General features: G+C 41.0%; 1 protein-coding gene across 1 annotated transcript in view; it reads left to right on the top strand.

Moving 5' to 3' along the window:
• Positions 1-14,441, top strand: part of LNX2 (ligand of numb-protein X 2) — a 26,945-nt gene that overhangs the window by 11,878 nt on the left and 626 nt on the right. Inside the window, exons 4-8 of the mRNA XM_010162626.1 lie at positions 2,882-3,253; positions 5,450-5,596; positions 7,818-7,995; positions 9,794-10,025; positions 11,811-11,969. Coding sequence (XP_010160928.1) covers positions 2,882-3,253; positions 5,450-5,596; positions 7,818-7,995; positions 9,794-10,025; positions 11,811-11,969 — 1,088 coding nt within the window. The remainder of the gene's footprint in view (positions 1-2,881; positions 3,254-5,449; positions 5,597-7,817; positions 7,996-9,793; positions 10,026-11,810; positions 11,970-14,441) is intronic.

The raw sequence follows: 14,441 nt of genomic DNA, 5'->3' as shown, positions 1-14,441 counted from the left end.
AAGAGTTGTTTATAGGACTCTTAAGAATGGCAGGAACAGAGTTCTACATAAACAAGACAGTCCTCCGGGTTTTTTCTATTTTTAATCATTCCACCTGAAAGAAATACATTACCATCATTTCAAAATGACTTCAGTAACAATGTTTGCTTTTGATCTGATAGCCTAAGATCAGTCCAAAAGTACTATCAGCCTTTTATAGTTCACTTTTTTGAAATCAAGCCAATAGAAGTAGCTTAAATACTGTAGTTACCCTTGGAATGAAATTAGTTTGCACTTCAGAATATAAAGTCCCTTTTGAGAAATGTGCCTTTTCCTTTCTTGGAGTGTTAGTGTAGTGGCTGGCCAAGGAAGTAACCCATTTCCAAAATGTTTCCTTTTTACCAAGCAGTTGCAGACACTGATTGAATGCTGCCTAATTTATTTCAATACTCAAGGGCTTTCCTTGGTTGCCAGAATAAGGAACTTAAGCTCCAGTGAAGCTTTGGAAATTCTTGCTGTTTAGGCAGGTGTCAGTTATAATTTCCAAAGCCCTAAGTGCCAACAAATTGACTATAAATAGGATTTATAAGCTGCAGTGAGTCTTTCCCATCAGTGTGCTGGCACTGGGGCTGTCAGATGCTAGAGGAGTGTCCATGAGAGTCCTTCTGTCATGCCAAGATAGAGGTACAGAAGGTAAAAGCCAAACTTTTTGGAAGATACAATATCTTTGTTGCTTTGAATTTACCTGTGCAGGTGCTGAGCTGTTGTATTAAAATGGCCAGGCTTGGTCTCTGCCAGCTGTAATTAAGTGCAGAGTTAAATGCAGCTCAGTGTGCACACTTCAATCAAATATTTCTGAAAGTGTCTTCAAAGGCTTTTATGTGCAGTAAAGGACTAAAAGAAAGCCAGAAAGGACTGTGAGGTGAAACTCAGCATTTTCTTGCCCAGTCAAACAAGTGTTACCCTTTTAAGATCTGAGGGAACAGCATTTTGTAACAGCTACCTAAAAGCGTATGTTGTCTGCAAGGCATAGGTAGGTGCCTAACATTTTCAAAGTGCTCTACAAATTGTCCCTTTTTTGGGGGACTGGACTGTGACTAACATGTGTAAAATGTGTCCTAATGAGAATCTCTTTCCCCAAGAAATGCTAAGGCTGTTTTGTTCTGAGGTTGTGAACTGCCTTGTAGAAAGAAGAATTACATTTTATTGCATATATTCTTTTGTGACCTTTGAATGCTTTCATATTTTATGTATTTACTTTAGCTAGCAGCAGCTAAAAATAAAACTAGATTTAATTTAAGGGCTCTGACGGATAAGTCCTAGTGAGTTTTGTGGGTGGCAGCTCTAAATGTTATTTCTCCTAGCTATGCCTCTTTTCTCTCTGCCCAAGGTTACAGCCTGTCTCGGGGCAGTTGCAGACCAGGACACGGCCGTGGTTTGGTGTCTGAGCTCAGGGTGCTGCAGGGAGCTGTTGGTTTTGTACTGGGCATTGGGCTGGAGGTGTCTCAGCAAGGGTACAGCTACCCCTTTGCTGTGCTGAAGCCATCATGACCCAATGGCTTGCACTGACCTCTTGGAGACCCTCAACTCAGATGCGTGATGTAAATGTGGTGGCTGCTGTACATAGATTTCTGGGTCCTTTCTCTTCCTATATTTTTTTTTTTTTTAAGTGTTAATATTGCTATTTGATGATGGGAAGCTGCAAGTTTGTCTTTTTAGTTTATATTTTTACTTACTTAAGTTGCAATGGGAAGCATTAAAGGCTTGGGTAAGATAGGCCAGTATAGTCCATTTGATGTTAGTTTCTATCTGCTGAAATTATGGGGCAGGGGTTGCTCTGTCAGGGCCCAACAGTACGTGCTAAGAATGAAGTTTTAGTGTTAACTTTGAACTCCTTCTTAGAGAACAAGGCAAACACAGCTTTTGTGCTGGTTTTTGTGGTGCTCCTGTTTTCTGCTAAATGTCATTGCACTGTCAATTTTTATCTTAACTTTGTAGTGCAAGAAATGACTGAAGATTACTGATCTTTGTATCAGTGGGCCACAAAACAAACACAGAATTACTGTTTATAGGGAGGGAAAGTTTATTTACAAGTGAATTTTGAGTGATACAGGTTATAAGTCTGAAATTCTGACCTAATTGAAGTTGGTGGAAAGTCTCCTAAGTTCATACTAAAACTTGAGAACTAGTACAACCACCTTTTTCTACTGTCTTAATGAACAAATTTCATCATTCTGGATTTCAAGGGGTTTTTTAATTTTTCACATCATGGAAGTACTACATATTGTTACAGTCAAGCTTTCTTCAGAGATCTGTACGTATTCTTTTTATAGCTATTATTTTATAGTTTTAAGTGATGCTGGGCTTGACACTGAAAGCACATGAAAAGTTCTTGTGCTGGAGAACAAACAATGTAAAGATCTAAGAAAGATGAGTGTAGGAGACCAGGAGAACAAAAACCATGGGTTATGATGACAGGGGGTGTTCACTGCTTGAGAGGTGTTGTCACCTTTGTGGGAAAAGGGCTGTAGTTGTGCCAGGGGAGGTTTAGATTGGATATTAGGAAAAATTTATTCACCAAAAGGGTAGCCAAGCATTGGAACAGTCTGCCCAGGGAAGTGGTGGAATCACCATCCTGGAGGTATTCAAACGATGTGTAGATGTAGTGCTTAGGGACATGGTTTGGTGGTGGACTTGGTAATTGGACTCAATGATCTTAAGGGTCTTTTCCAACTAAAATGATGCAGGAAAGGATGGAAGGATGAGAGAGGAAGCCTGGTAGGTTGCACCAAGGTTGGTTTCGCAGTGAGCTCTGAATTTAGTTTGAAAAGGACTTAATTTCCAAAACCAGGAACAATTAAACACGTGAAAATATCATTCTGATTTTGTTGTTGTTCTGCAGGTCAATAGCTTTGACATAAGCAACGTGTCTCACAACCACGCTCGCGCTGTGCTTTCCCAGCCTTGCTCAGTGCTGCACCTCACCGTGCTGAGGGAGAGGCGGTTCGGCAGCCGCACGCACAACCACACGGACACCACCGGCTCCGTGCGGGAGGACAGCTTCCAAGTGACGCTGCACAAACGCGACTCCAGTGAGCAGCTTGGCATTAAACTTGTACGCAGAACAGATGAGCCAGGAGTTTTTATTCTCGACCTTTTGGAAGGAGGGTTGGCTGCTCAAGATGGCAGGCTCTGCAGCAACGACCGAGTACTTGCAATCAATGGACATGACTTGAAGCATGGGACACCTGAGCTTGCTGCTCAGGTTATACAGGTAATTTGCACTCCCTACCTGCATCCTTAGTTCAGCTTTGTTTCTTGGGCAAAGCCTGCGGTAGAGACTGTCCTAGACAGAACAACTTGTGTAACGCCTAAAGGCCTGCAGCGATGCCGTCTGCTCTGATTTATGTTCTGTAAATAATACTGCAAAACAGGGTCTGCTTTGGCACCTGCCAGGTGAGCTTCGCCTCCTTAGAAATGAAAAGTGCATTAGTCTTCCCTGGCATATAGCCTGAAGGTTAGAAGATCACTCATGTGAGCAGGGATAGTACAATGTAGCCTATAGCTTTGCAGAAAAAAAAAAAAAGATTTATTATTATTATTATTATTATTATTATTATTATATTTATGTGTGTAGTTTTAATCTCTCACTAAGCTCTATAAAAGTGGGCTTTGCTTTGTATTGCTTTGCCTGTGCATGGAATTGGGGTTAAAACAGGAAAGTCATTTGTCAGACTTCATAGATGCAACAGGTAGCAGCTGGGAAGAAAAACAACAAAAAACAGGTCTTCCATGAGTACCGTGCAGTAAAACGCATTTTCTGAGTGTTTGAGGCTATTCCAAATGTCTGGTTCTGCTCTGGACACAAATATTACCCAAAGCTTGATGCAGTCTGACATGTGACCCCACCCTGTTCCCACAGGAAAACCTTTACTCCTTGTCTTTCTCCCAGTCTGTAATGCTGACAGGCTGTTGATGAGAATTACTCTGGTTTTAGGAAAGTTGGAATAGACCGGTAGTAGGTTCTTGCAGTCTAGCGTAGTCATTGTTGCTTAACCCAGCACCGCACAGAGAGCTCCGATACAAATGAATAGTAAATATTTGTTTCAGGTATAATTTTAACAGCTTCCATTGCAGTTAAAGGAAAGTAATAACGATTTCAGGGCAGGCTGTTGATGAGAATTACTCTGGTTTTAGGAAAGTTGGAATAGACCGGTAGTAGGTTCTTGCAGTCTAGCGTAGTCATTGTTGCTTAACCCAGCACCGCACAGAGAGCTCCGATACAAATGAATAGTAAATATTTGTTTCAGGTATAATTTTAACAGCTTCCATTGCAGTTAAAGGAAAGTAATAACGATTTCAGGGACTGTAATTTCAGTTTCCCAGTTGTGGGATACAGTGAAGTGGTCAGAATTTTACACAGGGTAACTTTTATCTAGAGGTATGTTTTTATGCCAATAGAAAGTGTTGATGTTTCATTTCATAGAATCATAGAATAGATTGGGTTGGAAAAGACCTCCAAGATCATCAAGTCCAACCCCTGATCCAACTCCAATTACTATATCATGGCACTAAGGGCCACGTCCAATCTCTTTTTAAAAACCTCCAGGGATGGTGAATCCACCACCTCTCTGGGCAGGCCGTTCCAGTGCCTGATTACCCTCTCTGTAAAGAATTTCTTCCTAACATCTAACCTAAACCTCCCCTGGCAGAGCTTGAGCCCATGCCCCCTTGTCCTATTGTTGGTGGCCTGGGAGAAGAGACCAACCCCCACCTGGCTATAACCTCCCTTCAGGTAGTTGAAGAGAGTGATGAGGTCACCTCTAAGCCTTCTCTTCTCCAGACTAAACAACCCCAGCTCCCTCAGCCTCTCCTCATAGGACTTGTGCTCAAGTCCCTTCACCAGCCTCGTTGCTCTTCTCTGGACCCACTCCAGCACCTCAATGTCCTTCCTGATAATTTAACATTATCTAAGTCTCCTGATGTTCCCCAAGCTCTAGAATTTGATGCTCTGCTCATATATAACATCTTTCTTGGAAGTCTTTTTGGGAAATACCAGAGGTGTTCAGAGCTTTTGAGCAAAATCTGCAGACCCTGGAGCCATTATGTGGGTATTTAATTCTTTTATTGCTATGTGTTGCAGAAGTTTGCAGAGGGTGTAAATGGAATTGGGTGATTTTTAACGTTTGAGGCTTCCTAACACAAAGTGAAAAACCATCCATTTGCAAAGGATTTCCAGCTGATACAGATGTAACACCAGGGGAAAAGGAGGAGTGTTAATATCCCCTCCATTCTGGGGGGAATGACAGCAAGAAGCAAGTAAGGGACTGTGCAGTCTAAGCACCTCCAGGAACTGGAAAACAAGTTCTGCTGTCATCTTGTTTCATATTTCATCTCATATTTTCCCTTCTTCTCTGCTAATAATGAATTTTCCTATCAACTTCATTACTTTGTTTTATATATTCAACAGGCTAGTGGGGAGAGAGTGAATTTGATCATCTCGAGACCCCTGAAGTCACAGACGGTCAGTATTATTCGAGACACTGGGACTCACAACAGCAACCCACACCAGCACCAGTCCCAGCAGCTGTTTCACAGCAGACCCAACTCACATAAGGTTGGTGTTTCTCTTTCTAAGAGGTATAAATACAGTTTTAGTCATGTGATGATTGAAGTGTGTAGCAAGCCAAGATTGGAAGAACAGGCTATATCTCCTTTTTGACCTACTTTTTTATTAAGAAAAAAAGATTGCTTCCAAGTACTCAAGTCCTGCATGGTGCCTGGAGTGGGAACAAAAGGTATGCAACAGCTTTTCAATATTTTTTGGATGTACTGACTGCAGTGAAAGAAGCAAGTTCTCTGAGCTCATACAGTCATAGTTGTTAGACCTTGTCATGTGTTACTGCTCCTGTGTTACTGCTGCATGGAAGAGCTGTCATTCAAGAACGTTATTTTTTGTTGCTGCAGTGCTGTCTGCAGCCAGCAAAGACAGGAGATGTGGTGCACACCATCCAGCATATAAAGAGTGTGTTGGACAGATGTATCATCTCCTCCATGAGCCAGCAGTGCTGGCTGCAAGGCTGCTGAGTTCTGTAAGGTCAAGCTGGGAGAGAAAGGCAAAATGAAGAGACTTTAATGAACCTAGTTTCACATTATCCAGAAGACCCACAGAAATAAAGCTTGTGCTTGAGATGTCCTTGTAGTTAGAAAAATATGACTCCTCTCTGTTGAGAAGTTGACTTTGTGAAATAATTGTCATGTTGACCATGCAAACAAAGCTACCTTTCCTCCTATCCACTCTGTTGGCATCACTGTTCAATGTCTTACTTCTGTTGGGAGGATTTACACACGTTGATAGTGTTTTCTTTTAAACGTTTGTGTAATTTCAGAAAAGAACAAGTGAGGCTCTAAGAAGCTTGTTTTCCTCCTGAGGGACAGAAGTGAGGCTCCTGAATGCAGTTAGTGGCTGTTAGTACTTGCCAAAATGTCAGGCCATAGCAACACAATGATTGTCAATCATCTGTGTCACAGCTTGATATCTTTGTAGATATATATAGATATTAATCTATATCTGCCAGTATGGGTTGCGTTCATATCACTGTTCTGAAGTTGATCTGTTGGCTGAGCTGATTTCCCTCATGTATCAATACCACACATGGGCTCTTTAAGTGGGAAGTCCCATGTAACCACAAGCGGACATTTCCCATGTTTTATACCATTTATCTTTACCTCTCTCTCATTAACCTACAGTTGGCTTAGAAGTCTTGTGGCTTAAAAAATGTTTACATAATTGCATAGCACGAGACAGTCTTAAGCCTGAAGACTCAAGAAGGCACTGTCTTTATAAGCTATGATATGTATATGTATAGCTATGTATGTGATTAACATATATATGTGAGGAGCAGAGTCAGAAGGAGCATGTGGCATTGGAAGTCGAAGAAAGCAGTGTTGCCATTTTCTAAGAGAAGGCAGGGGAATAAATAAGTATTTGTAGCTGGAAGAATCTGCCAGGTTATTTCTTCTGTTATTTTGAATTCCTTCTAAGTATTCTGTTGATTTAAGATGCTATTATTGGTATATGTGCAGTGATGTAAATGTATCATTAAATATCCTGAAGTGGAAGAGCTTTAGCAAATAAAATGTGTTTTGATTCAGGTTTAGATCCTTTTGATGGGGCAAAACTAAATATAGGCTAAGCTTTATAATTCAGGTGTTAGAAAATTAAATACAAGATCTCTTCTTGCTTCAAGTTTGGGCCTTCATTGTAATATTAACGAGCCTGCACAGGGCACCCATTACCGGCCTATAGCATTGATTGGCCTTAGTTACTTTGTGTTCTGGGAGATTCTACACTCCAGCTGTGAAAGAAAACATGATATGACTTTAAATGGTCTGTCTTTGTCAGCATGAAAACACACGTGTTTTCATTTCTTAGCAGCTTCTTTGTAGTTCTGAGCCATATTCTACTGACAAATGCTGAAGTTGACCGAGACATCAAAAGATTTGTTTCTGGTTTGTGCCCACTCTTTTGACCGGTTTTGTAGTGCAGTCCTAAAATTTGTAGTGCAGTCCTAAAATGGAGTGAGATTTTGAAGACAGGCCTTTATAAACTTTCTGTCTATATTTAAGTATATACATCAGTGACTTTTTTGTTGTTTTTTTCTTGACCTGGAGGAAATCCAGCCGAAGCTGATTTGAACTACTTATTCCTTTTAAACCATTCCGTTAAAGTGCCATAGTATAGCTTTGGGGTGTATTTAGTTGTGTTTTCTTCTGGTTTGGTTTGGTTTGGTTTGGTTTTTTAGGTTTTAACGATGTTATTTATCCTTGTCAAACAGGATCTCTCCCAGTGTGTTACATGCCAAGAAAAGCACATTACTGTGAAAAAAGAACCACATGAATCTCTGGGAATGACAGTGGCAGGAGGCAGAGGCAGCAAAAGTGGCGAACTGCCCATCTTTGTGACAAGTGTGCAGCCTCATGGGTGTTTGGCAAGAGACGGCAGGATTAAACGAGGTGGGGCTTGGCTTTCCTGGTGGCATGGGTGGCCTCTGATTGCTGTTTGATTAATATGTTCTCTGGAGTCAGGTGATGTCAAAAAGTCTTTTCACAGATGTAGGGAAGCATTGATGGATGCTTTTCTTCATGTTTAAATAATGGAAATAGAGTGTTTAGTATCACACTTCCACCTTTTCTAGAAAAGGGCTGTTTGGGGAATTAATAGCAAGGGGAAGCAGATAAGACCAGGAAATGTCTGGTTAAATTCTTTACAGCTGATGGTAATCCCCTGAGCTGAGAGTCTGGTGCAGTGCTTTGTACTGTAGTGCTCACATCCTGGTTTTGTGTTTAATGTGGTGGACTGGGCCCCATCTCTGTCTAAGGAATCTCCGCTCCTCAGTGTAATATCTAAACAGCAGAGATGCCCTGATGACAGGCCAGAGCTCACCCGTGCTAAGTTTACCCCCGAAGCTATGTTAGTGTTGACACTGGTTCCTGAATGGTTGCTTGTCCTTTGGGACAGCTTGGGTTTGCCAGTCTGCAGGGTGCTACAGCACCCATCTGTGTTCCTCAGCTTTGCAGGAGGGAATTGAGAGGTGGAGGTTAGACTCAGTGTAGGTGAAGGCAGTCCTGTCTGATCGATAGCAAAGGTTTTGATGATTAAAACATCAATGTGCTATGTGTGAAACAAAGACTGCCTATGGGATCTCTGCAATTCAGAGTTCACAGAATTACAGATTGTTTTAGGAAAGAAATTTAGGAAAAAGTCCTTCACAGATTACAAATTTAAAAAGAACAGTGTGGGAGCATCCGTATATGCTTCTGAGAGAGGGAGATTTACACCTACATACCAACGGGTATGCTTTCTTTTTCTGTGCTACTATGAAAAACACATTTGATGGAAGAATTGCAACTGCTCTTTCATTGTGTATCATTAAAGCAGCCACAGCATGAACAAAAGTGATTTCAAGTTAAGCTGCACCTCAACTTTAACTTTTCCTGGGAGGAAAAAGCTTTTAAAAAATCAGTCTTGTTCCAAGTGTGACCCCGGTGTTCACACTTTTGCTTTGGTTTTTCTGGCTTTGATCATTAAGTGAGATATTGTGTGAAAGAGGAGACTGTCAGTGCTTGGACAGTAAATAACATTCTTGTTTTCATCCTGAGGCTTTTTAAAAATATTCTGAAATAAAATAAAAATTGTTACAGTTGTTTTAGTGGCTTTGACTCTTTCCAGATTATCTTTGTAAAGATGTTCTTTCTTTCTTCTAATGGACTGGTGTTTGTACTAACCTTTCTAGTAGTTTTTGAATTCCATTTTGTTCTCCTGAGTAACAAGTTAGAAAAAGCAGAAGACCTAAAACACTCTATGGAGCCTCACTTATCTACAAGAGGTGGTTCCTTTGTGGTGCCTGTATTGTTCTTTCCATCATTCTTCCTTCCCTTTTAAAGTTAGGGTGGACCTAAGGTCCACCACTGGCAATTATTATCTAGTGGCATCTGCAATAGCAGTTGCAGCCAAGATGGTGAGGTGCTTAGGTAATTTCTATCTCAAATTTTCAAGGCAATATACCATGGAAGCCACAGCATTTGATATGTTATGTGGAAATAAATTATACTGATACAGCTTAATAGTTCAATACAGTAATGTTTCAAACCAGCAGTATAATGCTTCAGAGCTATTCACATTCACAGGCTGTTAGTTCAGACTGTCTCAGCTCCAAAATATACAGTATTAAATGAAACCCTGGCAAGAGAGGTGCTGTCAGTAGGGACAGCTCTGACAGTCCGATGTGTTCTCACTTGTCCCTTTGAACAGGTGATGTGCTACTGAACATCAATGGCATCGATCTGACTAACCTAAGTCACAGTGAGGCGGTGGCCATGCTGAAAGCTAGTGCTGCCTCTTCCGTAGTCGCCCTGAAAGCCCTGGAAGTCCAGATTGTGGAAGAACAGCCCCAGGCTAATGAAGAACAATTGAGTACCATCAGCGAAAATGAATACGATGCCAGCTGGTCACCTTCGTGGGTCATGTGGCTGGGACTTCCAAGGTACAGAATTTATTAATAAAGTAATTAGTTACCTACTTTAAGGTAAGTCCGAAAGAGGTACAAAAGCAGAGACATTATTAGTTGCCCCGCATGTGCCTTTATGTCTGCCTGACTGACTATCTCAGCTATATTGGGTTGGCAGTGTGCTTACAAAGCGGACTGTGAACAGGAGCAATGTTACCTTAGGAAACTGGAAGATAAATAGACTTGGTTTGTCCCTCCACAAACCGTAGTAATTACCCACATAGATTCTTCTCATTGAACACAAGACGTCTTTTCTATGGCTTCACCATATTGTAACTTCCAGTATAATATCTAAAACCAAAGCAGTTATTAATAAAAAGACAAAGTATTTACCCATATGTCTTTGCTAATCTGCAACCTAAATTTGTGAGGTCAAATATTGGAATATTGGATCAGACTTGCCATTCTGACAGGCTCCTGACAGGTCTCTTGCAAACATACAAGCCTGTAGTTACAAATGGGTTTGTTTTGTTGGGTTTTTTTTTCAAGAGCCCCCTACTGTCTCTGCCAAACACAAAGACTCTTCAAGATTTGCAGTGAGGTCCCTCTGCTTGACTAATCTGCAGTCTGCTGGACATCGCCGTGTTTCATTTTTACTCCCCTGTTTTTCACTCTCTTCTGGCTACAGCTATAAACTCATTCTGGCATTGTTTGCTACCAGGAAGAGCTCTTACTACAGTGAATAGTGTTATTAACTTCAGTCAGGGCATGCAGGTTTATTTTTTTCTCCCCTGATAGTTACTGGGCTCAGGTCTGTAGTTCAAGCATAAAACGACAAGAAGAACCAGGCATATTGGTTGCAGTTGCAGGTACCAGAACCTTGTGTTGACCCTCCAAAGGTCTCATACTTTTCAATTTAATTTTCTGAGTTTTACTATCAATTAATTTCTCTTCCTTTCCAGTATTAATGAGTTACCTAATCACAATAAACAGCTCTCAGTTCCAGTAAATGTACTTGCTTTCCATGCTTCAGCAGTGGTTTATTGCTTATATATTACAGATGCCCATGCATGGCTCCTAAAATTCTGCTATGCATTGTGCTGCTGTTCTTTAAAAGAGTAATATACATCAGTAAAGAACTTGGCATCTTTTTTTATCCTAAAGTTAATTTCTATGGTTTTTTTGTTTGTTTGTTTGTTTTTTTAATTATAGTCATTGCCAACTTCATTGGCAAGAATGAATTTTCACTGGGGGATATAACATATATGAGTACAGTTAATGAAGCATGATCTGGACTATTTACATTCTGTGTAATGAAATGGTTAATCATTTATATTTTCATTACTGGTGATTTCAATTCAGAGGTAGAGATGATGATGCATGGATTTTTAAACCTTTACTTAACGTAGAAAAAGCCCAAGCTGTCTGAGGGTGGAAGAAAAATGCACTGCATTTTTTACTTGCAAACTAATCACATTGGGTATCCATTTTCCACCCACATTCTTGCCATCTGTGAAATCCTTAAAATGCCATTCTATTACTGTCAGTTTACAGAGTTAAGGTGTTTAAGTAATTATTCTAGCACTAGCTTATTTCTTTTAAAACACTTTTCTGTCTCAAGATTTTAGGGGTTTTTTGGTAATTGGTTTCGATATTGCAAAATTACTTTGGGCACAGAAGTCTAATCACCATCGCTCCCCTTCTCTTCCACACTTAGCATGGTGGTAATGATGAGGCAGCAGGTGTTGTGCCTACTATGAAAATAACTATATGTGGTTTACATGGCTTTTTCTCTGGCTATCCTGTGCTTTTATTCCACAGCTGCCTACATAGCTGTCATGATGTAGTACTGCGACGGAGCAATTTAGGGAGCTGGGGTTTCAGCATTGTCGGTGGCTACGAGGAGAACCACACGAACCAGCCTTTCTTCATTAAGACAATTGTTCTTGGAACTCCTGCATACTTTGATGGAAGATTAAAGTAAGTAAAATAACAGTAATAATAATAATATTCAACACTATTAAATAGTTATGTGCTGGTGCAACTAATTGCTTAACGCAGTACACTGTAGCATCGTGTGCTAGAGGGATCAGGCACATTGCCTCCCTGATGAGTGTGATGGAGGGAAGTTTAGGATGTCCCTGCTGAGGAAAGGGTGTCTGTTGGAGGTGGTGCTTCTGCTGGCACCTCTGCTGTCTCCCATCCTCCTCCCCAGATGCAGTGGTGGGGTCATCTGCTGTCTCCATCTCCCTGTTGAATTCTTTAGGTCAAGAGACACTGTAAAATGTTTATGTGCAGAGCTGGCTAGTTTGTAACATTTTCATCTTCCTAGAGAACAGCTGAAAAATTAGAACTTACTTCTGTAAAGTGGGGACAACTGCTTTATACTTTCATATAGCTTTCTGAAGCCAATGCTTAAAACTCTGGTACCAAAGGTGGGTGCTGCTGTTTTAATGGAAGGGCAATAAAGTAGCCGAAAAAGATCTCTGAAAAGATCATTAAGGAACCAAGTCCCCATGCCAGTGCCCCAAGAGTCATTAGTTGGGAGGAAAGGCACTGGTAAATGAGGCAAGTTCAGCAGAGGCCTCTGAGATTGTGGGAGCTGGAGCACTTGCCCTGTAAGGAGAGAGCTTCAGGGGCAGCTAACAGCCCCTTCCAGTACCTACAAGTAGATTATCAAGGAGACAGAGCCTGGGCTTTTCACAGTGGTGCAGGGTGAGAGGGTAAGAGACAACGGGCACAAGTTGAACAAACGAGATTGAGACTGGTTATAAAGAGAAACTCTGTGTGAGGACAGTCAGGCAGTGGCACAAGTTGCATGGTCTCTGCCCTTGGAGGTTTCTGAGACCCAACTGGAAAAAGCCCTGAGAGACCTGGTCAGATCTCACAACTGACCTTGCTTTGAGCAGAAGGTGGGACTAGAGACCTCCTGGGATCTGTTCTGACCTTAAAGATTATATGATTCTACTTGCACGTTATGTGTGGATGCAACCTCCAGGTCTAGTATGCTTATATGCATCTTAGCCTTGTAGAGGATTAGTTCAGAATTAGGATTTACAATTCCTTTTAAAGGTTTTCTTGTTCATAAACTTGATTTTTTGTGAAGGTGGTGGTAAAGAATATGCAACTTGAAGATTTATGGCATGATTTTTACATGTAGATTTACTTACAAAGTAACTTAAGAAAAAAAGGTACTTATGCCTAGACCATTGCCAGTAGTTGATTTTTCAGTTCAATGACTACATAAATAAATGAAAAAATAGCTTGGCTGTACACAAAATTTCAATTTTTGGCCAACTGTGAAACAGTTTGGATTAAATGAAAGACTTCAGTTCAACCCAAAGTAACTCACTTCAGATTGGGGAATTAATAACTAGAAGTCTTCACACAAATGGAAATTCAAGCATCATTCCAAGAAGAGGGGAAAAGTGGTTGTGGTTACACTTACCACCTTGTAAGGAATGGAAAAGTTGCTCTTGTGTGATACTGTCTACTGAGAATATAGACTTAAAAATGGGCCATCAACAAGGGAGAGCTCCTTAGAACTTGCTCCAGGAGTCATCATGGGGCAGGTCTTTTTGAAGCTGTTTGTTTAAATTATCTGAATGTTTTGTTAGGCTTGAGAAGAAGGGAGGTAATAACTTCACAGTTCAATAGTTAAGACAGTTTTCTGCTATGCTATTTGTCTGGTGTCGTTTTATAGAAGGTGAAATGATCTCAGCAGAAAGGCTGAGTGAGTGAGAGACCCACTCAGTGAACTGTGGCATTGTGGTTTGGGTGATGGGGTACCTTGGTTCAGGCAGAGAAAGGCTTTTGAATGAACATTTGACTGGTGCTGGTCATGCCACCTCTTCTTCCTCTGCTCAGCCCTAGTGGAGGGCACTGGGAGAGCTCAGGAAAGTATCTTTTTGCCATCCATTTTGGTGCCTCCAACAATTGGGAGGATCAGTTTCAGGAAAAGTCCAGAGTCACATTCAGCTGCTCTGGGGGATGCCAAACACACACTCAAGTCACTGAAGAGAGATGCCTGGAGATGGAGCATGCTCAACATAGGAAGAACTTAGGTGCTTTTTTTGAGCTTGTCAAAACTGAAATTTAACCCTTCGAGGTCGATTTCTCAAGGCCGGCGAACAGCACCCTCCCAAATTTCTATCCCCTGCTTCAAAACGCAGAGATGCTTCAGCTTCTCAGTTGAACCATCTGCTGAGAGAGATTTCAAGCCAAATGGTTACATTTGACAAAATTGTAAGCCATTGAAAACAAGGTTCTGGTTGGAGTGCAGTTGGTAACCAGAAGTGTCTTTACTTACACCTCCTACAATAAAGGCATGTTTGGTGTAAATGTGTTATAATCCACACAAACAAACAGAAATGCTTCTGCGATGCTCATGCTATTTCATTATTTTCTCTTGACTCCATTAGATCTTTCCAACTCTCTCCTCACATTTCCCTA

The sequence above is a fragment of the Antrostomus carolinensis genome, unplaced genomic scaffold, assembly GCF_000700745.2.
Source record: "Antrostomus carolinensis isolate BGI_N321 unplaced genomic scaffold, ASM70074v2 scaffold1010, whole genome shotgun sequence".
NCBI lineage: Eukaryota > Metazoa > Chordata > Aves > Caprimulgiformes > Caprimulgidae > Antrostomus > Antrostomus carolinensis.
This window is presented reverse-complemented; position numbering and strand designations above follow the sequence as displayed.